At 48.0% G+C, this 26,170-nt stretch overlaps 2 protein-coding genes across 2 annotated transcripts in view; one reads left to right on the top strand and one right to left on the bottom strand.

Moving 5' to 3' along the window:
• Positions 1-26,170, top strand: part of LOC127578273 (NADH-cytochrome b5 reductase 3-like) — a 644,669-nt gene that overhangs the window by 448,179 nt on the left and 170,320 nt on the right. The window lies entirely within an intron of this gene.
• LOC127578274 (CD9 antigen-like) lies at positions 822-24,945 on the bottom strand. Its single transcript, XM_052030080.1, has 8 exons — positions 24,826-24,945; positions 23,296-23,398; positions 13,189-13,286; positions 10,174-10,248; positions 9,692-9,790; positions 8,589-8,639; positions 2,611-2,694; positions 822-2,529 (listed from the first exon to the last, which is right to left on the bottom strand). The coding sequence occupies exons 1-8, from the start codon at positions 24,886-24,888 to the stop codon at positions 2,467-2,469; spliced, it is 636 nt and encodes a 211-aa protein (XP_051886040.1). The 5' UTR covers positions 24,889-24,945; the 3' UTR covers positions 822-2,466.

Below are 26,170 nucleotides of genomic sequence, written 5' to 3'. Positions count from 1 at the left end.
ATTGTTGTAAACCTCATGTTCACCATTGTCCTTCCCGGAAGGCACTCTGCTGCCCACACCCTGTGACCACAGCAATGAGGCGGATGCTCTTCACCCCTTCTGCAGTGACCCAACATGCCGTTCATTCACAGGCAATCAGGGATGGGCGTTAAGTGCTGACCTTGCCCATGTGTTATGAATGAATAAAAGAGAATTCAACAACGTCAGTTGGCAGTAACTAAAGAGTTTGATCTATCAGGGTAGACTTTCCCGTGTCTTCGCCCAGGATGGTGGAGAACATTCGGAGTGAGGAGTGAGGGCTTTCACCTCAGGCACTGCCTCGGGATGACAGGCTAGTTAGCCTACTCTGAACCCATTGACAACAACAAAACAGCTGTATTCATATAGCACCGTTAATATATGAAACATATCCCAAGCTGCTTAACAGAGGCTTCCCCCTGTGGCATCAACCATCTCTGTCCCTGCAAAGACCAAGCTCTGAGCACCTTGGGTATGATCATGCATTAATGCTGCTGTATAAAAGATTAGAGGCCATGTGATTCAGGGCAGGTTGGCAAATTACATCCTAAATTGGCTTGGTAATAGGAGGCAGAGGGTGGTGGTGGAGGGTTGCTTTCTGATTGGGAGCCAATGACCAGTGGTGTACTACAGGGACCATTGCTGTGACTCTTGATGTGATATTCAGGAATCACTTGGACTTGAATGTACGAGGTATGATAAGTAAGTTTGCAGATGATATAAAAAATTGGTGTATTGGAGCAAGGAAGTGTGTCCAAGGCTACATCAGGATACAGATCAGGAATGTTGGCGGAGAGTGGCAGAGGGTGATCTACTTCACTCAGAGGGTGGTGTGAGTGTGGAACGAGCTGCCACCGGAGGTGGTGGATGTGGGTTCAAATGTAGCATTTAAGAGAAGTTTGGATAGGTACATGGACGGGAGGGGTTTGGAGAGAGATGGTCCAGGTGCAGGTAGATGGGACTAGACAGAAAATCAGGTTGGCATGGACTAGATTGGTGGAAAGGCTTGTTTCTGTGCTATAGTGCTCTACGACTTTAGGAATTTAATCTGTGAAATGCAAAGTGATGCATTTTGAGAAGGCAAACAAGGAATAGGACGTGCACAGTAAATGGCAGGGCCCTAGGGAGGGACCCTTGGGAGACAAGTCCATAGATCTCTGAAGATGGCGAAGAAGGTGTATTGGTTACTTGACTTCATTGGCCAGAGCTGGGACATCGTGTTACAACTGTTTAAGGTACTGGTTAGACCACTCCTGGAGCACTGTGTGCAGTTCTGGTCACTGCTCCATGGAAGGGTGTGGTTGCACTGGAGAGAGTGTAGAGGAGGTTCACCAGGATGCTGTCTGGAACAGAGAGTTTCAGTTATAAGGAGAGACTGGACAGGCTGAGTTTGTCTTCCCTGGAGCGGAGGAGGCTGTGGTGTCATCTGATGGAGGAACATAAAATCGAGAGGCATAGGTAGAGTAGATAGTAAAAATCTCTTGCCCATAGTGGGGGCTGTCAAAAGCAGGAGGGCACAGGTAATAGGGAGAAGGTTTAGAGGAGATCTGAGGGGAGTGTTTGGAGTCTGGAACACACTGCCTGAGAGGAGGCAGAGACTCTCACAACAGTTAGCAGCAGGGTAAGCACTTGAATCTCCAATTGAGAGTACATGGAGAGTACAAACCTAATGGGATTTGACAGAGGTGTACAGGATGATAAGAGGCATTGATTGAGTGGACAGTCAGAGACTTTTTCCCAGGGCGACAATGGCTAACACGAGGGGACATAATTTAAGGTGATTGGAGGAAGATATAAGGGGGATGTCAGTGGTAAGTTTTTTACACAGAGAGTGGTGGGTGCATGGAACGCACTGCCGGCAGATGTGGTGGGGGCAGGTACATTAGGGACATTTAAGAGATAGACACGTGGATGATAGAAAAATAGGGGCTATGTGGGAGGGAAGGGTTAGATAGATATTAGAACACGATAAAATGTCGGCACAACATTGGGGCCAAAGGGCCTGTACTGTGTTGTAATGTCCTATGTTCTTTGATTAGTGTAGGTTGGTACAAGGGGCAGCATGGACATGATGGGCCAAAGGGCCTGTTTCTGGGCTGGAAGACTCTATGACAACCTCCTCCCCATGGACTCACCGGCATTCCTGCAAGTGCAGGTGGGAAGGGTTCCTGATGGGGGGGCTGAATATTAGCATCCGGTCAAGGGCACTACATAAGTTTCACCTGCTAGCTCTGTCTTCTGGCTTACTAGGTGCTCATTATGTTTAAACCGTGGCTGCATTACAACAACATCCCCAACAGTTCCATCCACAGAAAGAGAACCCACCAAAACTTCAGTCCATTACCAAAACCAAGCACAAGGAACAAAAGGGGAATTTTTTTTAAAAAAAGCATTTGCATGTAGAAAGGAAGTGCATTTATCTTCAGGTGGCCTTTGATGTTCTGGTTATTAAATCACATGGGATGACTTGAGAGATCTCTGAAAGAGGATTGTGAGAATTATCCCCAGGGCCTGAAAAATAATAAGCAGCCATCAGCAAGGTGCAGTAGTCCTGAAAGAAAAGGTGAAACAAAGCAGGAAAGATGTCCTTACTGTAACCAAGGCGATGCCAAAGGCCATCGCTGCAAAGATGTGAAGTTTGGAGTTGATGGTTTCCTTGATGGCTTCTTTACAGTCCTGCATCAGAACACCCACAAGTCAGGGTCAGAGGGTGAGGGGACAACACTTCCACTTACATTTTTATAGAGTCATACAGAACAGAAACAGGCCCTTTGGCCCAACCAGTCCATGCCGACCATCTAAACTAATCCCATTTGACTGTTTGGCCCCTATCCTTCTAAACTTTTTCCTATCCATGGACCTGTCCAGGTTTCTTTTAAATGTTGTTAATGTACCTGCCTCACCCACTTCCTCTGGTGACTCATTCCATATACGGACAACCCTCTGGTGAAAAAGCGGCCTCTCAGATTCCTATTAAATCTCTCCCCTCTCACCTTAAACCAATGTCCTCTAGTTCTTGATTCCACGACCCTGGGAAAGAGACTGTGTGTATTCACTTCATGGCCCTCATGATTTTATACACCTCAAGTCAGGTGAAGTCGAGTTTATTGTCATGTGCACAAGTACAGTGAGGTACAGGTACAATGACAAACTTGCTAAGCAGCAGCATATAAGATCACCCCTCATTCTCCGATCCAATGAATACAGTACAAGCCTGCTCAACCTCTCTCCATAACTCAGTCCTTGAGTCCTGGCAACATCTTGGAAACCTTTTCTGCACTATTTCAGTTTAATGACATCTTTCCTGTAGCAGGGCGACCAAAACTGAACACAATATTCCAAATGTGGCCTCACCAACATCTTGTACAAATGCAACATAACCTCCCAACTTCCATACTCAATGCCCTAACTGATGAAGGCCAGCGTGCCAAAAGCCTTCTTCACCACCCTGTCTACCTGCGATGCCACTTCAAGAAACCATGTACCTGTACTCCAAGGTGCCTCTGTTCTACAACGCTCCCCAGGGCCTACTGTTCACTGTGAAAGTTCTACTCTGATTTTTCTTCCCAAATGTAACACCTCGCACTTATCTGAATTAAACTCCATTTGCTATTTCTCGGCCCACTTACCCAGCTGATTGAGATCCCTCTATAAATCCTGATAACCATCTTCACTGATTATCACATCCCCATTTAGTGTCATCTGGAAACTCACTAACCATGCCTTGTACATTCTCATCCAAATCGTTGATATAGATGACAAACAACAATGGGCCCAGCACCGACCCCTGTGGCACACCATTAGTAACAGGGCTCCAGTCCAAGAAACAACCTTCCACCGTCACTCCCTGCTTCCTCCCATCCAGCCAATTGTGTATCCAGTTACCAGCTCTCCCTGGATCCCATGCGATCTAACCTTCCAGAGCAGCCTACCATGTGGAACCTTATCAAAGACCTTACTGAAGTCCATGTGGACTACGTCTACCGCCCTGCCCTCATCGATCTTCCTGGTTACTTCTTCATAAAGCTCAATCAAAATTCCTGAGACATGATCTCTCATGCACAAAACTGTGCCGACTATTCCTAATCAACCCCTACTCAGATGCACGAATATCTTATCCCTCAGAATCCCCTCCATTGTGCCAGAGACCGTAGTCACTGGGGAGGACTTCGGGTAAGACTGAAGCATCAGGGCTTGAGACCCCCCGCCCCCAGCATCTTTCTGTATCGGAGGGACATGAGGGACTGTTGTGTTCTCTGGTTCACAGAGACAGACTCACCCCCAGCTCTCCGGATGCAGTGCTCAAACCCAAGGCTTTCGCCATGGATCAGATGCCGGCATCAGGTAAATGCAGAGGCAGCGGCGTTTGCTTCTTGATTAACTCATGATGGTGCTCAGACGGGTCTCAGTCCTGCTCCCCCGACCTGGAACATTGGGCGGTCAAGTGTTGTCCGTGCCATCTGCCGAGGGAGTTCTGCATCGTTACCCCAGTTGCAGTTTACATCCCACCCCAGGCAGACGTCGAGCTGCCACTGGGGGAACTGAGTGCCGTGATTAACACCCCAATACCTCCTCGTCATCGTGGGGGACTTTAACCGGGCTAGCTTGAAGAAGTCTCCGCCGAACTACTACCAGTGTGTCGGCTGTAACACCAGAGGATCCGACACAGTTGACCACTGTTACACCACCATCCTGTGCCCCATCGAGCCGTCCTGCCCCCGCACCCGGACATCTGATCGCCTGGCCGTGCTTCTACTTCCTGTGTCCAGGCAGAGGACTGCAGAGTGTGGGACCAGTGGAAAGGACCATGAAGAGATGGTCAGGGAGGGAAAGGAGCGTGTACAGGACTGCTTTGGATCGGTGGACTGGGCCATATCCAGGGATTCATCAATGGATCTGAATGAATATGCCATGGCCGTCACTGACTTCATCAAGGCCTATATTGGGCAGGTGTGCACCCACTAAACGTATCGGGTCTTCCCAAACCAGAAGCCTGGAAATTCGTGGTCTGCTGAGGGCCAGATCTGTGGTGCTCAGGACTGGCGATCCAGAGCCTATTGAAAGTCTGGGTATGACCTCCGGAACGCAATTCTGGACAAGCTGGAGACACAAATGGAAGCTGGACAGCCGAGTCCCCACAGCACCCGATGAGCCTGTGATCTCCAAGGTCTCAGAGGCTGATGTCAGAACATCCTTCAGATGGGTGAACCCTTGCAAGCAATCAGGCCCTGACGGTGTACCTGGTTGTATAGTGGTACTGTGCTGGAGTGTTCAGGGACATTTCCAACCTCTTGCTTCTGCGGTCTGATGTTCCCACCTACTTCAAGATGGCAATCAATAATATTGGTGCAAGAGAGGAATGTGGTGACCTGCCTCAATGACTGCCGTCCGGAAGCGCTTACACTCCGTGTGAGGAAGTTTGGTTATGGTTTGAATCAACTCCTTGCCTCAGTAAGGACCTGGACCTGCTTCAGTTCACCTATCGCCACAACAGGTCTACAGCAGACGCTGTCCTCGCTGACTCTCCACTCTGCTCTGGACCACCTGCACAAATGGAACACGTATGCAAGGCTGTTGTTCATGGACTACAGCTCAGCACTCAACATCATCATCCCCTCAAAACTTATCATCAAGTTCCAAGGATCTGGGCCTCTGTACCTCCCTCTGCAGTTTGACTCTCAACTTCCTCACTGGGAGACCACAATTGGTACAGATCAGAAACCTCAGCTCCTCCTCACTGACCTTCTAAGACAGGCACACCTCAGGGCTGTGTGCTTAGCCCCCTGCTCCACTCGTTCTGTACCTACGACTGTGTGGCTAAGCACAGCTCCAACGCTATCTTCAAATCCGCTGATGACACCACTGTTGTTGGCAGAATCGTGGTGGTGACGAGGTGGTGTACAGGAGAAAGATAGGTCGGCTGGTCGAGTGGCGTCGTAACAACCTTGTGCTCAACGTCAGCAAGACCAAGGAACTGAGTGTGGACTTTAGGAAGGGGAAGTCAGGTGAACACACACCAGTCCTCATCGAAGGGTCTGCTGTGAAAGGATGAACAGCTTCAAGTTCGTGGGTATCGTCGTCTCGGAAGATCTATCCTGGCCCAGCACGTAGATGCAACCATGAGGAAGGGACACCAGTGTGTTTACTGTCTTAGATTGGGCATGTCCTCGGAGACTCTGACAAACTTCTACAGATGTACAGTGGGCAGCATTCTGACTGGTTGCATCAGAGCCTGGGATGGGAAGTCCAATGCACAGGAACACAAGAGGCTACAGAGAGTGTTGGGGCCCAGCCAGTTCCACCGCGGGTACAGCTCTTCCCACCATCGAGGACATCTACAAGAGGTGATGCCTCAGGAAGGTGACATCCATCAGCAGGGACCCCCCACCATCCGGGCCGTGCCCTCTTCTCGATGCTGCCATCAGGCAGGAGGTACAGGAGCCTGAAGACCCACACCTCACGGTTCAACAACTGCTTCTTCCCCACTGCCAGCAGGTTCTTGAACTGACCTAAAAAAAAACCTTAACACTACATTGGATTCTCTCACTCTCTCTCACTCCTCTCTCTCTCACTCACTCACTAGTGTTGTTTGTTTTGTCTACGTGTAGCTCATGTATTTTATGTTAACTTAGGCTTACGTTAACTTATGTTTGTCCTTGTCTGGTAACATACTGCGCTGCTGCTGCAAAATGCTGATTTTCATGGCAGTTATACCCTGGCTATGTCTGCCTATGACAACAGTGTACTTGAAACTAACTTGCCTACCACAGATGTCAGGCTCACTGGTCTATAGTTCCCAGGTTTTTCTTTGCTGCCCTTCTTCAATAAAGACACAACGTCAGCCACCCTCCAGTCCTCTGGCACTTCACCCGTCGCTGACTATGATGCTCGTATCTCAGCCAGGGCTCCCGCGATTTCCTCTCTAGCTTCCTACAGTGTTCTTGGATGTACCTGGTCAGGCCCTGGAGAGTCCTGATGAAGGGTCTCGACCTGAAAAGGTTGACTGTTTATTCCTTCCATAGATGCTACCTGACCTGCTGAGTTCATCCAGCACTTTGTTGTGTGTTGCTCCAGATTCCAGACTGCAGAATCTCTTTGTCTCTGGAGGTTTATCTACTTTCATACATTTTAAGACATCCAATACTATCTCTGCTGTAATGCGCATTGTCCCCAAAACCTACCCATTAACTAAATCAAGGTCCAAAGTCTTCATGTCTTTCTCCACAGTAAAAACAGAGGGGAAATAGTCATTGAGGAACCTGCCCATCTCCTGTGGCTCCACACAGACGGGTCCCCTTTGGTCTTTGAGGGGCCTTATTCTCTCTCCAGGCACTCTTTTTCCCTCAGTATAAAATCTCGAGATTCTCCTTAATCTTCTCTGGCAAAGCTGTCTCATTCCCCCTTTTTGCCCTTCTGATTTGCTTCTTGTACACTCCCGCACCCCCCCCCCCAACTCCTCCTGGGGTTCACTTGATCCCAGATGCCTGTGTCTGACCCACGCCTCCTTCTTTATCCTGACCAGAGCCTCAATATCCCTCGTCATCCAGGGTTCCCTGCTCCCACCAGATTTGCCCTTCACCCTAACAGGAGCATGAAGACATTGAGCTCTCGATGTCTCATTTTTAAAATCCTCCCACTTGCCAGACATTCCTTTACCTGCAAACAAACTACTCCGATCAACTTTTGGAAGTGCCCGTCTAATGTCGTCAAAGTTTGCCTTGCCCAAGTTACAACTTTAACTTGTGGACCAGATCTGTCCCTATCCATAACTAGATTGCGTGCAGTTCTGGTCGCCCCATTACAGGAAGGATGTGGAGGCTTTGGAGAGGATGCAGAAGAGGTTCACCAGGATACTGCCTGGATTAGAGGGCATGTGCTGTAAGGAGAGGTTGGACAAACTTGGGTTGTTTTCTCTGTAGTGTTGGAGGCTGAGGGGAGACCTGATAGAAGTTTATAAGATTATGGGAGGCATAGATAGGGTAGACAGTCAGAATTTTTTTCCAAAGGTAGAAATGTCAAATACTAGAGGATATGCATTTCAGGTGAGAGGGGGACAGTTTAAAGGAGATGTGTGGGGCAAGTTTTTCACACACAGAATTGTGGGTGCCTGGAACGGCTGCCAGGGATGGTGGTGGAGGCAGATACTATAGTAGTGTTTAAGAGGTTGTTAGACAGGGAATGGCAGGGATGTGGACCTTGTGCAGGCAGAAGGGATTAGTTGAATTCAGTATTGTGTTTGGGACAGATATTGTGTGCCGAAGGGCCTGTTCCACTGCTGTACTGTTGTGTGTTCTATGTTCTATCTTCTAATTTAAAACAAATAGAACTATGGTCAGTGGTCCCAAAGTGCCCCTCCCCTCCACTGACACCTCAGTCACTTGCCCTGCCCTATTTCCCAACAGTAGGTCAAGCTTTGCCCTCTCCCTGGTAGGACCTGCACTGTTGCAGAACTATTGGAGAGGGAACCCGCTCTCACTAAAGAAACATTATTGTGTGGGCAGGGAGTCTCTCTCCAAAGACAAGCTCAGCTTCTGTGAACACAGTGCCAATATCAACAGGGAGAATCTTACTTTGTATGTCCGTTGCGCTGCATGCTCCACCTGGTCATCACAGCAGTCCAGCTGGGAAGTAAAAGTGGATCTGTTAGTCATAACCAAGGAAGAACCAGATCATTAGTAGAAACTCAGAGTGAGAATACTCAGCTCTATACTCGGGGCCCTGGGTCAGGAGGTAGGGAGGGAGGTCGATGGAATGTCTGCCTGTGCACTGTTTTCAACCAGAATCTCACGTTCCAACCCTGCCCGGACCTCCTCTCAGTAGCTCCACTGAAAGGGTATTGAGCATGGGGAGAACATCAGAATTTAGGAGTAAGGCAAGCCATTCAGCCCCTTCAGTCTGCTGACCCACCACTCCAGGTCCAGTACCCAAGGAACTGATTCTTTCGCTATCCAAGTACCCGTGGATCCCAGCAGTGAACACTCTCACCCACAGCCTCCACGTTCCAAAGTCCTACAACCCTCTGAGCAAAGACACTTCTCTACATCTCATCTCTGAATGGCAAGCCCCTTCTCCTGATCAGGTGGCCACTACCCCACCAGATCTCACCGGCTTCACAACATCACCAAGTCCATCCCCCTTGGATCCCTCTCCCTCAGTGACATCACCACCCATCTTCTAAACTCCAGTGAGCGTTGGCCAACCTGCCTTGTTTCTCTCGTCACAGGACACTCCCTCATCCCAGGCGCCGGATACATTGGCTCCAGGATATATTAGTGCACACAGTCCTCCGGGCAAGGGCACCGAACAGGGAACTTCACTGGCTTTCGGGAAGCACTGGGATTGGTCGAGTTGTGAGCAGATAGGATTGAGGAAAGTTGGGCTGCGGCTTCAGTGCACCATGAACAGGACACCTCCTGCCTTCCCTCACCACAGCTGCATGTGGACTGGACAAAGAGGAGGGGGAGTGGCACTAATTGGAGAGCTCTTTGAAAGAGCTAGCACAGACACAATAGATTGAATGGCCTTTTGTTGCTGTGAGACCCCAGGGGCCACTTTTCCAACTGAATTGAAAAGTTCTTTAGTTGCCAGGGTTAGAGTCACACTCGCATTGTGATGGACCCGACGTTGACCACTGCTTCCCTGTACTCCACGCTGGGTGACAAACCCAACCTACGGTTTTCTGCAGGGCGTTGATGAAGCACTTAAAATCAGAGTCGTCCTGGTTTCTCCCGGAAATAGTCTTGCTGTAGGCATCCTGCAGTTGTTTAATGACCTGGATGGGTAAGAAGGAGAGGTGTATGTGCATGCAGAGATCTCCTGTCACTTCACACAACTTTGGTGGAAACACAGACCAACAGATCACTGCCCTGTTAGGGTACAGAACAGGGGAGGAGGGTGTGATGGGATTGAGCCGTGAGCTGATCTCAGAGAATGCACTCACTGCAGCCACACACAAAACCCACACAACCCAGCCATGTGCCACACACAAAGCCCACACAACCCAGCCGTGTGCCACACACAAAGCCCACACAACCCAGCTGTGTGCCACACACAAAGCCCACACAACCCAGCCGTGTGCCACACACAAAGCCCACACAACCCAGCTGTGTGCCACACACAAAGCCCACACAACCCAGCCGTGTGCCACACACATACCTGATCCTTCTGCACAAACGCCCAGATAGCAACTCCCATTTCGATCAGAAACAGAAGAATCAGAATTCCAAGGTACTGAAAGAGAAACAGAGAGAAAGTGGTGAGGCCCAGGACACAGATCCAGTGGAACATCAGATCCAACCCTGTAGGAAGGAACTCCTGCGGCATGGTAGCGTAGCGGTTAGCACAATGCTATTACAGTGCCAGCGATCGGGGTTTGATTCCCGTCGCTGTCTGTAAGGAGTTTGTACGTTCTCCTGTGTCTGTGTGGGTTTCCTCCGGGTGCTCTGGTTTCCTTCCACATTGCAAAGACGTACGGGTAGGTTAATTTGGGTTTAAAATGGGCGGCGCGGACTCGTTGGGCCGGAAGGGCCTGTTAGCACGCTGTAAATAAAATTTAAAAAAAAACAGTGGGATCAGGACAGATCCCAACCCCACATCCCACAGCAGTGTAACCCGCCAAACCCAACCCCACCATCGCTGACCCCACAGACCCTGACCCCACAGACCCTGACCCACATATGTGAATGTGTGTGTATAAGTGATGTATGTGCATGAGTGTGTGTGAATATGTGTGTGTATAAATGATGTGCCTGTGTGTGTGTGTGTGTGTGTCTGTGTGTATATATATATATATATATATATATATATATATACAAGCTGTAACCAGTCTGGGTGGGGTGTTGAGGTGGGAAGTAGAGATCTGGATGATTTCCACCAAAGTTATTGCAGATGGTTGGCATAGCAACGCTTCGGCAAATTAGCAATTTCCATTGGACGACGGTGCCGTAGCGGATGGATCTGCTTGGACTGCAGCTGGCAATGGTGCTGCCCAGGTATGGAACAACTCCTTGGTGATGTTCCAGAATATTAACCTGAATTTTAATCCCACAGTGAGATTTGAACTCACATCTCTGGACCGTCAGCACAGATCTCAGTGGGTCTCCAGTTCAGTAATTTAACCACGGCACCATGGCCATCTGTACCAATTAAAATGATGAGAGGCATAGATGGGTAGACAGTGAGGGTCTTTTTCCCAGGGAAATGTCAAATACAAGAGGACATAGCTTTATGGTGAGAGGGGAAAAGTTTAAAGGAGATTTACGAGGCAATCTTTTTTACACAGAGAGTGGTGGGTGCCTGGAACGTGCTGCTAGGGGAAGGGGTAGAAGCAGATATGATAGTGGTGTTTAAGAGGCATTTAGACAGACACATGAACAGGCAGGGAGTGCAGGGATACTGTATATACCATGTGCAGGCAGGTGGGATTAGATTGGATTGGCATCTTGGTCAGCACAGACCCATGGGCTGAAGGGCCTGTTCCTGTGTTGTACTGTTCTATTTTCTATGCCTACTTCTCTCGTCACATTTTTAGTACATAAATCCAAACATTCTGCAGTTGAGAAACAGTAGAAAAGTTCTCAACTGCTGTATAAAACCACAAAAGAAAGCTGCTGAATTCTGCTAAACTGGTTCTATTTTTAAATGCAGCTGATCTGAGAAAATCTGTCACCCTTCTAGAAATGTAACAGGAAATAAATGAAGAGGCCATTATGCGGGGACTGGGCCATTACTCCTTCCCTGATTTAACAAGGAAGCCTTGGTTCACTGAGATTTTGAATCTCTGCACAATCCAGTGGCTCACTGCTGGAAACTTGCATCAGCAGGACAGCAAGCGAAGACAACATAAACCAAGCTAACAGCTGCAGAAAGATAATTCTTTCAAGGGATATCAAGACCAACACAAAAACCTTTTACTGATATAAGAGGAAGGGCAATCAGGAATAATGAATGTCCCTGAAACAGAAGTTTGCAACATTACCGGAATACGAGGGAGCTGTTCAACAACTATTCAAATGAGAATTATTATTAACAAGACTGAATGATTTATTAAATAATTTTGCAACATGTAATTATTTATTTGACCCCTGAGGGGATCAGTGCTGTCTAAGTCCACTCAGTAGTGTAGCGGTTGGCATAACGCTATTACAGTGCCAGTGACCCGGGTTCAATTCCGGCCACTGTCTGTAAGGAGTTTGTACGTTCTCCCCATGCCTGCGTGGGTTTCCTCCAGGTGCTCCGGTTTCCTCCCACATTCCAAAGACGTACGGGTTAGGAAGTTGTGGACATGCTGTGTTGGCGCCGGAAGCATGGCGACAATTGCGGGCTGCCACCCCCAGAACACTCTACACAAAGATGCATTTCACTGTGTGTTTCGATGTACATGGGACAAATAACAATATCTATCTTATTTTTAACTCAGATAGGGAACTACAGAGGCAAGTTCACTGATGAAGCTGAGGCTGTCAATGCAGACAAGATCACTGAGAGGGATCGAGGGATTACATGAGAGGTTGGGGGGCCACAATCCTGGTGACTGTCAGCTCATCCATTCTACACTTAAAAACAGGATACACTGAGTGGTACAAAACTGTTAAATGCGCGGGTCTGGGGACCTTTAGTGATCAATGTGGATAGATCACTAAAACATGGTAGCCAGGTCTAAAAATAGTCACAAAGACAGTGAACTGTTCGAGCATTGGAACGTGAAGGCTTTTGAGGTTGTGTGTACATTTCCGCACAGTGCATTTTGGAAGAGCTACCTTGGCCATGGAACAGATGCAGAACCCTAACCCTAACCCAGAGCTCAAAGGGTTCTCTCCTGAGATGAGGTTTCACTAACCAGCCTTGTAATCTCTGAATAGATGGTTAATGGGTCAGTTGATCTAGGGTGTAACAGGAAGCGATAAAGTGGATAAGGAGGACGAGACAGTTTACATGCACAGCCTTACAGACACCCATGTCCAATTGAATTCTGCCAATATCTACAATGTACATAAAAGGCAATCGAGGTACAAACACTGTTACGTACACATGGACCATCATTTGACCAATTACTACACTCTCAGACTGTGCACCCACTTGAACCTGTAACTTTCACACTGATATATCTGCACCTGAGCTGCTAGCATTTCACCTCCTTGTGCAGGGTGCTGAGTGTCACCAGATACTCACAATCCAGATCATACACCTGTATTCCCGAGTTACGCTCAGGTATCCAGTAAATCCAGCGACCAGCAGCAAGCTTCCCGCTGCCCACATCATGTAGATACCTGGAGAGGGAGCAGAAAGGACACCACAGGCGATTTCTCATTTCTTTTGACTTGAATCATTTCCAACAACACTTTCCCTTCAGTGAGTCATTGTCCTGCACTGTGCCCCACCTCAGTTAAAAGCCCAGTCCCTCTGGGACTGACTGAAGGGTGTTCACCCTCCCCACCTCGTCCAGCCACCCTCACAGTCCCTTACAGGTTGTTTGAATTGATCCATGTGGTGATGCCCGGTAGTATGACTGGATTATGAAAAGTGAGTCAGTATTTGGACAGCAGACCAGAGCATGTTAGTGCAAGGAATTCACTGATTTTGTTTAGGGCCAATGATCCTAGAGTCATAGAGCATTACAGCACAGAAACAGGCCCTTCAGCCCATCCAGTCCATGCAGACCTGATCTTCTGCCTAGTCCCATCTACCTGCACCAGGACCATATCCCTGCAAACCCCCCCCATCCATGTATCTATCCAAACTTCTCTTAAATGTTACAATTGGACCCGCATCCACCACTTCCGCTGGCAGCTCGTTCCACACTCGCACCACCCTCTGAGTGATTGTAGTAGCGTCTTTTTTTAATTTCAAAAGTAAGCTTTATTCATCATGAAAACTATATACAAGAGAATACACAGAGCAAAACCTTTTACATTCATGGTCAATTCATTCAGTAGTGTTAACTATTTTTTTAATCCATATCATCCTTAGCCACAGGTGAGGTGCCAGACGACTGGAGGATAGCTGATGTTGCTCCGTTGTTTCAGAAAAGCTCTAAGAATAAGCTGGGAAATTATAGGCCGGTGAGCCTGATGTCAGTTGTGGGTAAATTATTGGAAGGTATTCTGAGGGGCAGGATATATAAGTAGTTGGACAGACAGGGCTTAATTGTGGATAGTCAACATGGCTTTGTGCGTGGTAGGTAATGTCTAAACAATCTTATAGAGTTCTTCGAGGAGGTTACCAGGAAGGTTGATGAGGGAAAGGAGGTGGACGTCGTCTACATGGACTTTAGCAAGGCCTTTGACAAAGTCCCACATAGGAGGCTGCTCCAGGAGGTTAAGTCACTTGGCATTCAGGATGAAGTAGCCAATTGGATTCAACGTTGGCTTGGTGGGAGAAGCCAGAGAGTGGTGGTAGATGGTTGTCTCTCTGACTGGAGACCAGTGACCAGTGGTGTGCCGCAGGGATCGGTGCTGGGTCTGTTGTTGGTTATCATCTATATTAATGATTTAGATGATAATGTGGTAAACTGGATCAGCACATCTTCTGACACCAAGATTGGGGGTGTAGTGGACAGCGGGGAAGGCTGTCAAAGCTTGCAGCGTGATCTTGACCAGCTGGAAAAACTGGGCTGAAAAATGACAGATGGAATTTAATGCAGACAAGTGTGAGGTGATGCACTTTGGGAGGACAAACCAGGGTAAGACTCACACAGTGAATGGTAGGGCTCTGAGGTGTGCGGTAGAATAAAGTGACCTGGGAATATAGATCCAAAGTTCCTTGAATGTGGCATCTCAGGTAGATAGGGTTGGAAAGAGAGCTTTTGCCACTTTAGAACATAGAACATAGAACACTGCAGCACAGTAGTTAGATAGTCTTAGGCAAAGGTCGGCACAACATTGTGGGCCAAAGGGCCTGTATTGTGCCGTACTGTTCTATGATTCTATGAATTCACCTCAAGAAAACCAGCACTTCCCTCCTCATAATCCAGTTACGGTCCGTGACCTCATTACTCTTTTGCTTCAGTTCTGTAGTCTCTGTGTCTGTCTCCAGAGTAAATATGGATGCAAAAAATTCATTTAAGATCTCCCCCATCTCTTTCAGCTCCATGCATAGGTGACCACGCTGAACCTGAAGAAGACCAGTTTTGTCCCTTGTTACCCTTTTGCTCTTAATATAGCTATAGAAACCATAGGGATTCTCTTTCACCTTGTCTGCCAGAGAAACCTCTTGTTAGCCCTCCTGATTTCCCTCTTAAGTGTTCTCTTGCATTTCTTATACTCCTCAAGTGCCTCATTTGTTCCTAACTGCCTATACCCGATATGCACCTCCTTTCTCTTTACTAGGGTCTCAATATCCCTCAGTAACTAAGGTTCCCTAAACCTGTTAGCCTTGCCTTTTATTCTAACAGGAACATACAGATTCTGTACTCTCAATATTTCACTTTTGAAGGCCTCCCACTTACCAAGCATCTTTTTAGAACATAGAACATGGAAAACCTACAACACAATTCAGGCCCTTCGGCCCACAAAGCTGTGCCGAACATGTCCCTACCTTAGAAATTACTAGGCTTACCCATAGCCCTCTATCTTTCTCAGCTCCATGTACCTATCTAAAAGTCTCTTAAAAGACCCTATCATATCCGCCTCCCCCACCGTTGCCGGCAGCCCATTCCACACACTCACCACTCTCTGAGTAAAAAACTTACCCCTGACATCTCCTCTATACCTACTCCCCAACACTTTAAACCTGTGTCCTCTTGTGGCAACCATTTCAGCCTTGGGAAAAAGCCGGAAAATAGCCTATCCCAATCCACACCTGCCAGATGCCTTCTTATGCCATCAGAATTTGCCTTCCTTCTGTTTACAATCTCAACCCAAGAACCAGTCCTATCCCTCTCCATAAGTATCTTGAAACTAACGGAATTATGATCACTAGATCCAAAGTGTTCCCCTGCACTCACTTCTGTCACCTGCTGTCTCGTTCCCTAAGAGATGGTGTGGTATCGTGCTCTCTCTAGTTGGGACCTCTACATATTGATTGAGGAAACCTTCCTGAACACATTTGACAAACTTGATCCCATCCAATCCCTTTCCAATATGGGAGTCCCAGTCAATATGCGGAAAGTTAAAATCACCTACTATCACAACCTTATTGTTTTTGCAACTGTCTGCTATCTCTCTACAAATTTGTTCCTCTAATCCTCTATAAGATTCATGGACTCCTAGAGTTATACAGCATGGAAACAGGCACTTCGGCCCAACTCATCCCGGTCTATCCAAACTTGTCCCATGTCCCTCTAAACCTTTCCTATCCATGTACCAGTCCAAATGTTTTTTAAATGTTGTAATTGTACCGGCCTCTACCGCTTCCTGTGGCAGCTCCTTTCACACACCCACCACCCTCTGTGTGAAAAACTTGTCCTTCAGGCCCCCTTTAAATCTCTCCCATCTCACCTTAAACCTGTGCCCTCGAGTTTTAGCCTCCCCGACCCTGGGAGGAAAACTGTCTATGCCGCTCGTCATTTTATAAACCTCCATGAGATCTCTCCTTAGCCTCTTTTGCTCTAGGGAAAGCAGTCCCAGACTGTCCAATGTCTTCTCATAAGCCTTCCAGTCCAGGTAACATTCCTGTAAATCTTTTGACACCATCTCTGGTTTAACCACATCCTTCCTCTAGGATGATGACCAGAACTGCACACAACATTCTGAATGCAGCCTAACGTCTGCAGAGATTTGTACGTCTGCAGAGAAAGAAACAGAGTTAAACTTCAGGTCAAAGGCCCTTCGTCAGAGCTGGAGTAGTGAGAAAACGGGGGTTCTTACATTACAGAGAGGGTGAGGGGTGAACAGAAGGAATGTCTGTGATACGGTGCAGAGTGGGTTTGTCCAGGTGACACCAGTCGGGGTTGGCTGAGGGAGGTGGTGAGGACACGTCATTGGTGATCTGCAAAGGACTGTGTTTGGAGTTAGGGAGAGAACCTCATTCCAGTGCAGTCCAAAACAAAAGGGCAGAACATTCTACTTGGGTCAGATCACAGGAAGGAAATAGAAGCCAAAGAAAATCTGAAATCATGAAATCTGAAATGAAACAATCTGCCAAGTAATGTCCAGCACTTTGTTTTTAATTTAGATTTCCAGCAGCTGCACTTTTTCGATCTCTGCCCACTGATGTTACATTCTCTTTTCCAAAGGAACTAATTCCTTTCTCTCTCTCAGACCCATTATAAATTTATGCCCCTTGATTATGTCACCGCTCAGCTTCCTCTGTTCCAAAGAAAACAGCCTCTGCTTATCCAGTCTCCCCCCATTGCTACAACTCCCCAGCCCTGGAAACATCCTCATAAACCTCCTCTGCACCTTCCCCAGTGACCTCACATCCTTCCTGTCATATGGTGATTTGAACTGTACCCACTGCTCGAGAGTTGTACAATGCCTTTTAAACAACTGGTCTGACCCATCCTCCTACCTTTAAGGACATGTGGATGTGCTCTCCAAGATCCTTCTGTTCCTCCACACCACTCAGTATCATCAGATTTACCGTGTACTCCCACAACTCATTTAACCTTCCCTGATCCTCTCCCTCACACCTCTATGGATTACTCTCCATTTGTCACTGTTCTGCCCAACTGACCAGACCATCTCTACCTTGTCACAGTTGAAAGCTTTCCTCCTCACTGCCAACCACATGCCAGTTTTTGTATCATCCATGAATTTCTTTAACTTGATGCCTATATTTGTCCAAATCAGTAGTATAAATTGCTAAATACCAGAGCAGCTTGTTCTCACTGCCACCAAAATCCACTCTCACCAAAGCCCGATCTTGTTGTCCCACACAGAACTGGACCCTGTCACCCTGGGATGTGTTGCCTGAGAGGGCAGTGGGACAGAACCTGGACGCGAGGAATGAGGAGGGCAACGGGTGTAACTGGAGAGCTCCCTCAAAGGGTTTGCTCAGGTAACTTGGACCAAACGTTTCTGGTATTGCTGAACCATTCCATCGGGATAAGTTCTGAGATCCTTCCTGACCGTGGTAGGAAATCCATTCCTTACACTCTCTTCCACGTTTTGATTTGTTTACAGGACGTGGATGTGTTCACAAGGCTGCCTGACTGCACGTTTCGAGGACAACAAATTTCACCCTGTGAAGGAGTGAAGGAATCTGAGGGGAGACCTGATACAACTGCAGGATGTTATGAGAGGCACAGATAGGGGAGATAGTCAGAGCTTGTTTCCCAGGGTAGGAGCATCAAATGCAAGAGGTCATAGGTTTAAGATGAAGGAAAGGAGTTTTAAAGGGGTCCTGAGGGGTAAGTTTGAGATTGGTTTCAGAGGAGGTGATGGAGTCAGATTCAATCACTATTTACTGCAGGGATTGCCACAGGGATCGCTGCTGGGTCCACTGTTGTTTTTCATCTATATCAACGATTTGGATAACCACGTCACTAACATGGTTTAGTAAGTTTGCGGACAACACCAAATAGTGGAGAGTGAAATGGGTTATCTACGTTTACAAGGGGATCTAGACCAACCTGGGAAGTAGGTCAGGGAATGGCAGATGGAGCTTAACTTGTACACGTACGAGGTCATAGAGTCATGGAGTCATAAAGCACGGAACAGGCCCTTCGGCCCAACTGGTCCACGTCGACCAAGATGGCCATTTAAGCTCATCCCATTTGCCCGCGTTTGACCCATTAATCTTTTTTGTCCATGTACCTGTGTTGCACTTTGCTAAGTTAAAGCAGGGCAGGACTCACACAGTAAATGGTAGGGCCTGGAAAGTTGTTATAGAACAGAGGGACCTAGGAGTACAGGTGCCTAGTTTCCTAAAAGTGGAGACGTGGGTAGACATGGTGGTGAAGGAGACATTTGGCACGCTGGCCTTCATCAGTCAGGATAGTGAGTCCAGGAGTTGGAACGTCATTACAGCTGTGCAAGGTGGTGAGACCACACTTGGAGTACTGTGTGCAGTTCTCATCGCCTGGGCATAGGAAGGATGTCTTTAAGCTGGAGAAGGTGCAGAAGGGATTCACAAGGATGTTTCTGGGACTGGGGGGCTCGACGTATAAAGAGGGACTGGATAGGCTGGGACTGTTTTCCCTGGAGCGAGTGAAGGGTGACCTTATAGAGGTTTATAAAACCATGAGGGACATATGCCCGACCAGTACTGTGGGGTTCAAAGTCTTGCCTCGACAATACACTTAACCCTTCCATCACTATCCCCCACACAGTCTGTTGCTCAAGTGATCTATTGGCTTTTTGCAGGTAAAAGTGTTGGGACTGAATATCTCCTGGAACATCACGGAGTCATAGAGAGATACAGCACAGAAACAGGCCCTTTCCTGTTTAAAACACGCATTTACATTAAACCTTCATGGACCCCATTTTTCATTCTCCCCACATTCTCATCAACTCTCCCCAGATTCTACCATTTGAAGCCTTCTCATTTAAGACAAAATGCTTCACTGTAGAGTTATCAAACACCATCGGACGTGAAAGGGACTTTGATAGTGTGGACATGGGTGCCCACTGGTCGTGTGGACGTGATGGACCAAGTAGCCTAGCTCCCCCCTGTGTGTCTTGAACTCTATGTATATGAGGCTGGATAAGTAACAGACAGTAGACGGTCACGGTGAATGGGTTTTTGGATTGAGGGAAGGTGAATAGGGCTCGGTGTTGGAGCCTTTGCTTTTTTTTTACATATTAATGACCTAGACTTGGGGTGCAAATCACAACTTCTGAATTTGGGGGTGACACAAAACTTGCCAGTATTGCGAACTGTGAAGAAGGTAGTGATACCTTGCACCAGGATCTAAACAGGCAGTGGGGTGAAGCAGATATGAGGCAGGTGAAGGGAAACGTGAGGTGGTGCACTCAGAGTCAGAGATTCAAGTTGTGCAGCATGGAAATGGGCTATCAGTTCACCCCTCAGCCTCCTTCGCTCCAGGGAAAACAAGCCCAGCCTGTCCCTGTAACTAAAGTCCTCCAATCCAGGCCACATCCTGGTGAATCTCCTCTGCACCCTCTCCAGCACAACCACATCCTTCCTACAGGTGACCAGAACTGCACACAGTGCTCCAAGGCAGTCTAACCAGTGTTTTGTAAAGTTGTAACGCAAAGCCCCAACCCTAATATTCAATGCCACAAACTATGATGGCAAGTCCGCCATGTGCACCCTCTCGACACTTTCAGGGAGCTATGGACAAATCTCAAGGTCTCTCTGTTCATCAACATTTCTTAGCGCCTGCCCATTTACTGTGTATGTCCTAGCCCTATTTGACTCCCCAAACTACATCACCTCGCACTTGTTGGATTAACTTCCATCTGCAAACACTCTGCCCAACTTTCCACTGGATCTACATCCTGCTGTAGCCTTAGACAACCTTCCTCACTGTCCACAACACCACCAACTTCAGTCCTCTGCAAGCTCACTAATCATACGCCCTACATTCACATTGAAGTCGTTAACATACTGTATACCACAAGTAACAAGAAGAAAGAATGAGGAGATGTAATATACTGTAGAATAAAGGGTAGGGTCTATTTTCAGGACATGTGGCTCCACCCCCTACTGTGGCTGATGGAGCCCCCACCCGCTTCTCCATTTTCCCACACCTCTGCTTTTCTCCCCACCTTTCCCCAGACAGAACAGGGACAGAGTTCCCCTGGTCCCTACCTTCCACCTCACCAGCATCCGCATCCAGCACATCATTCCTGCCAGCTACAGCGAGATCCCACCACCAGCCACACCTTCTCCTCTCCCCCCTCTCTGCTTTCCGCAGGGACAACTCTCTCCGTGACTCCCAGTTCACCTGTCCCTCCCCACCCATCCCTCCCCCTCCCTCTGGGCACTTTCCCCTACAACTGTAGGACATGTAACACCTATCCCTCCACCTGCTCCCTCACCACCGTCCAGGGACCTGAACAGCCCTTCCAGGTGAGGCAGAGGTTCACCTGCACCTCCTCCATCCTCATCTGCCGCACTCGGTGCTCCTGATGTGGCCTCCTCTACATCAGCGAGACCATGTGTAAACTAGGCTTCCCTTCCGCAGGGCACCTCCGCTCTGTCCGCAATGGCCATCCCGAGCTCCCGGTGGCCTGTCACTTCAGTTTCTCCTCCCCTGCCCATTCCCACACCGACCTGTCTGTCCTCAGCCTTCCCCACTGCTGGGGCGAGGCCTAACGAGGAACAACTCATGTCCTGCCCATGTGGTTTATAACCCGATAGTGAGGACATCGAATATTCCAACTTCAGGTATCCCATGTCCCCTGTGGTCCTTGTGATTCCACCCCAATACCCCACCCCCCATTCACCTCCCCAACTGGTTCCAACTGCCCATCACCCCTTCCCTTATCTGGCTCCACATCACCTCCCAGTCTCTGTCTCTCCCTCCCCTCCCCTCCCCGCCCACCACCTGGCTCCAATGCCCCCTTTTCCTCTCTACCCATCTCTACCTTTAACCCAGCAGCCGCCATCTCCCAACTACACCCGTCCCCTCCCCCACCTGGCTCCACCTGCCCATCATCCCCCATCTCACCTGGTGCCACCCATCTGCTGCCAGCCCCTGCCTCACCTTCCCTCTCACCTCTCTATACCAGCTATCTCCCCTCCACACTCTCAGTCCTGATGGAGGGTTTTGGTGGATTCGACTGTTTTAATTAGTTTTTTTAACATGTATAGTGTTTAATACACCTCGTGGCTGCACAAGGAATGGCCACTTCCGAGCTTATTGGTTCGTCCATCAGGTGAATACGTGTTTTCTCATTGGTTGGTTTGGCCACAGGTATCTAATAGGTTTCCCGATGGGACTATTGTTATCTAAGGAGCACCTCTTATCTCAGGTATAAAAGGTGTCGTTTTTTGTTCATCTCCCTCTTTCTCTCTTCGCCCCCCACCAACCCCCACCAGCCCCCACCCCCACCCCCACCAGCCCCCTCCCCCACCCCCACCCCCCGCTGGCCCAAGCTCATCTTTAGTTCCTTTTGTCTCAGCTCATCTCCCAGCAGTAAAGCCAGTGCCATGTGCTCTGTGACTGTTTCTTTGTTTTAAATTTTTCCAGTAAAACTTTGTGAAGCACCAAGTTGTTTTCAACTCATTCCTGGACTCCTGAAAGAACCTGCAGATTCGAAAAGAACCAGATCCGACAGTTTCGAAACATCAACCATCCCTCTCCCTCCACAGATGCTGCCTGACCTGCTGAGTGCCACAGAAGTTTGTTTTTTACATGAATCGTTCCTGGGATAAGGGACTACCATTACAAAGAACGATTGTAGAGGCTGGGGCTGTTTTGTTTGGAGAAGGGAAGGCTAGTGGGGGAAGATGTGATAGAAGCATAGAAAGTGATGAGGGGTTGGACAGAGAGGACCTTGGGAGGCTTGAGGACTGGGGATCACAGGGTTAAACTAAAGGGGAAGAGAATTAGTTTGACCCGAGGAAAAAACTTTCTCATTGTTGGAATCGGGAACAACTTGCCCAGCCACTGTGCTGGGGGTTCAGTGTGACCTTCAGGGGGCAATGAGATAAAGATATGGTGAAGAAAAGTTTACAGAGCCATGGAGAATTGGATTGGAATTGGTTTATTATTGTCACATGTACCGAGGTACAGTGAAAAGCTTTGTTTGTGTGCCATGCAGACAGATCATTCCGTACATCAGTACATCGAGGGAGTACAAAAGGAAGGCAGGATGCAGAATATATTGTTACTGTTCTAGAGAACATGCAGGGCAGGGAGACAAGAAGGTGCAAGGGCCACAGAAATTGGGGAGTGGAACTAGTGAGCTGCTCCAGTGGAGAGCTGGTGTAGACACGATAGGCTGAGCAGTCTCCTCCTGTGCTCTCTGACACCAGGCATCTTAGGTTCTCGGCCAAACCCTCCACCAAAGAGATTGGTTTCATGGGGTGTCTTGAAGTCGGAGGGAGGGACGGAGAGGTTATGGAGGGAATTCCAGAGCTTGGGACCCCGGCAGCTGAAAGAACATCCACCAACAGTCAAGTGATTTAAGTTTGGGAATCTAAGATTAGAACTAGAAGCGTGCCAGTGTCTCGAAGGATCTCCTGCTCTGAGGGTGTGCAGGGACTTGTGAAGAGAGAATTGTCGCACTCAGGCATTGCCTAACGCTGACCTATTGCTGGCCAATAAGTGCAGGGAAATGGGTGAATGGGAGGGTGGGAATGTGGCAGAAGGATCTGGGCCCATGGCTCAGGAATTACCAGGAGGCAGGAAGGAAAGTCCGTGAACATGCAGAGCTCAGCCCCTCGAGGGGGTTGGCAGCTGACGACCTCTCGGCCAGAACTCACCGATACTGAACCGTTCAGCATTCTCGTCAATCTCAAAAAGGCTCCTCGTCCTGTGATCGAAGCGGAACCAGAATCCCAGCATCAAGATGATGAGGCCCAGGAGCTGGAAAACATCAACGGGATGGTTCTGAGGCCACAACATTACTTCTGTCAGAAAACAAACTGCTGAAGGAATTCAGCGGGTCAGGCAGCATCTGTGGGGAGAAATGGACAGTCGACGTTCTGGGACGAGACCCTTCATCTGGACGTGCTGCCTGACTCACTGAGTTCTCCAGCAGTTTGTTTTTTGCTTCAGATTCTGGCATCTGCCGTCTCTTGTGTCTCACTTAACTCAAACTCCGGTATATATTCTTACAACTACAGAAGTTTATCCACAGAAGTTTATGGATTAAAATCAAATTTAAAGTCCAGCATCGTGGTGTGATCCCCATAGAGGAACACCCCACCTTCACTCCTCCCTGTGGAGATCATTCCTGACATCCCTCCCCACCCCCACCCTAGACCCTGTGCATGAATCTCCACAAACCCCGACCCCACCAACATTTCCAGCAGTTCCTTTCACATCTCCAACACTTAAACCCCAACCCGCTGCAGCCCAACTTATGCAGTGCCCCACCCACACCACCCAAGGTCCCCACTCAATGCTTTGAACCTCCCTTTCCCACCACAACCTTGCTGCGGGCAGTGATGATCTGGGTGGTGCCTGCAGAGGGAAGTTGTTGAGCCCAGAGTAATCCTATATCAGTGAGCTGTGCAGACACTACCCCAGTTCCTCAAACACTGGAAGGGTGTATCACCCCAGAGGGCCACACAAGTGGCAATGATGATATGGATTAAAAAATAATTAACACTACTGAATGAATTGACCATGAATGTAAAAGGTTTTGCTCTGTTTATTCTCTTGTATATAGATTTCATGATGAATAAAGCTTATTTTTGAAATTAAAAAGAGAGACTACTACAATCTCCTGACCATTTCTGATTTAACTGTCATTTCCTTAGAACTATCATCTGTTTATTATCTGACAGCTTATCCATTTGTTGAGGAGACCAACAAGGGATTTTTCCGCTGAGCACAGCACTTGGCAAAGTAACTGGAAATGGCGCGAAACACAGATCTTTCTATTTCAGTCTGAATCCCTAACCTGCCACTGTTCCTCTTGTGTTCCCCACTGCAGACTATCTCAGCTGGGGTGAGGTATCCGGAGTTTGGGAAACCAATCGAGGGAACCTCCAAAGAAGAGAGGAACATCTTCAGTCCTACATCTGGTTTTGTATTCGCTTTTCCTCATTTTAAGTCACAATAATCACCTTTAAGAAACGAGCTGCTGTCTGATCACTTTACACAATTTCAATTGATGTTGGCTTCTTATTTGTATCACAATAAACTTCAAAAGCAGCAGAATAGCATAAAGTTCTGGAGAAATTAATACCAATCAGAGATCAGAAATGATTAAGACTTACATTGTTCTGAAAAAATTCAAGAGACACAGACATAAAAACTATGAACACACACCAAGTCCAACTTACTGAGAAGACTAAGTTGAGAGCAATAAGACAATATTTAAAACACTTTGCGTGTAGCTCTGCCATTCCGACGTCCTTTGGGAGCAGTCTCACCCGAAGTCGTGTTGTTGTCTGCTCGTTGGAAGTGAGCACCCTGGTATTTAAAGGAAGGCTGTGAGGGGGGAGACTTCCTGTCAGACTTGTGACTCACTGCACGATGTGATGCCTTTCAGGTTCCAGCTAGTGGTCAGAATCCTGCCCAGAACTACAGGAGGAACATACTGAGGGAGTCAGTTCACAGGGTGAGGTGTGCACAGTTCAGCCCTCCTCTCACTGATGGCTGGCTGGTTTATTTTTATGTTGTACGGCTGGACATTTGCATATTTTTGGTCAACTTGTGTGAATTCTTTGTACTTGGGTGAATGAGCAAAGGTTACAGATGTAAGCCTGCAGGAGGTGAGATCATGACCAAGTGTATCGAGCACCAGTTTGACTCAATCTCATTCCAGGTGAAAACATTCCACAATGAATCACAGCTGTGGCTTGGACCAGGGCTGTGGTCTCTAGGGAATATATCTGATGTTCTGACTGAATTTCAGCTGGAGAGTGTGGTAGCCAATACGGTGGATGGGGAGCTTGCTTATTGCTGAGGGTGTGACTTGTAGAGTGATAAGGGCGAACCAATGGATGTGGTATATTTAGATTTTCAGAAGACTTTCAGGAGGTTAGTTACCCCATTACAGGAAGGCTATAGAGGCTTTGGAGAGGGTGCAGAAGAGGTTCACCAGGATGCTGCCTGCATTAGAGGGCATGAGCTACAAGGAGAGTTTGGACAAACTTTGGTTGTTTTCTCTGGAGCGGTGGAGGCTGATGGGAGACCTGATAGATTATAAGATTATGAGGGGCATGGATAGAGCAGACAGCTGGTATCATTTCCCCAGTGTCGAAGTGTCTAATACTAGAGGGCGTGCATTTAAGGTGAGAGGGGAAAGTTCAAAGGAGATGTGCGGGGCAAGTTTTTTTACATAATGGTGGGTGCCTGAAATGCACAGGGGCGGTGGTGGAGGCAGATACGATAGAGGTGTTTAAGAGGCTCTTGGATGGGCACATGGATGTGCAGAGAATGGAGGGATGTGGACATTGTGTAGGCAGAAGGGATTAGATTTGTTAGGCATTTAATTACTAGCTTAAATCATTCAGCACAACACTGTTCTGTGTTCTGTGTTCTATGTGTGTTCTAATATTAGAGCAGATGTTGAGCAACAACCATTCAACCACCTCTTCAACCTTTCAGATCTTGAACCAACCTGTACAACTCTAATCACTACCTCAGTAGAGCAACACTATGACCACTTTGACCACTTTGACT

This window comes from Pristis pectinata, chromosome 15 (genome assembly GCF_009764475.1).
Source record: "Pristis pectinata isolate sPriPec2 chromosome 15, sPriPec2.1.pri, whole genome shotgun sequence".
Lineage (NCBI taxonomy): Eukaryota > Metazoa > Chordata > Chondrichthyes > Rhinopristiformes > Pristidae > Pristis > Pristis pectinata.
This window is presented reverse-complemented; position numbering and strand designations above follow the sequence as displayed.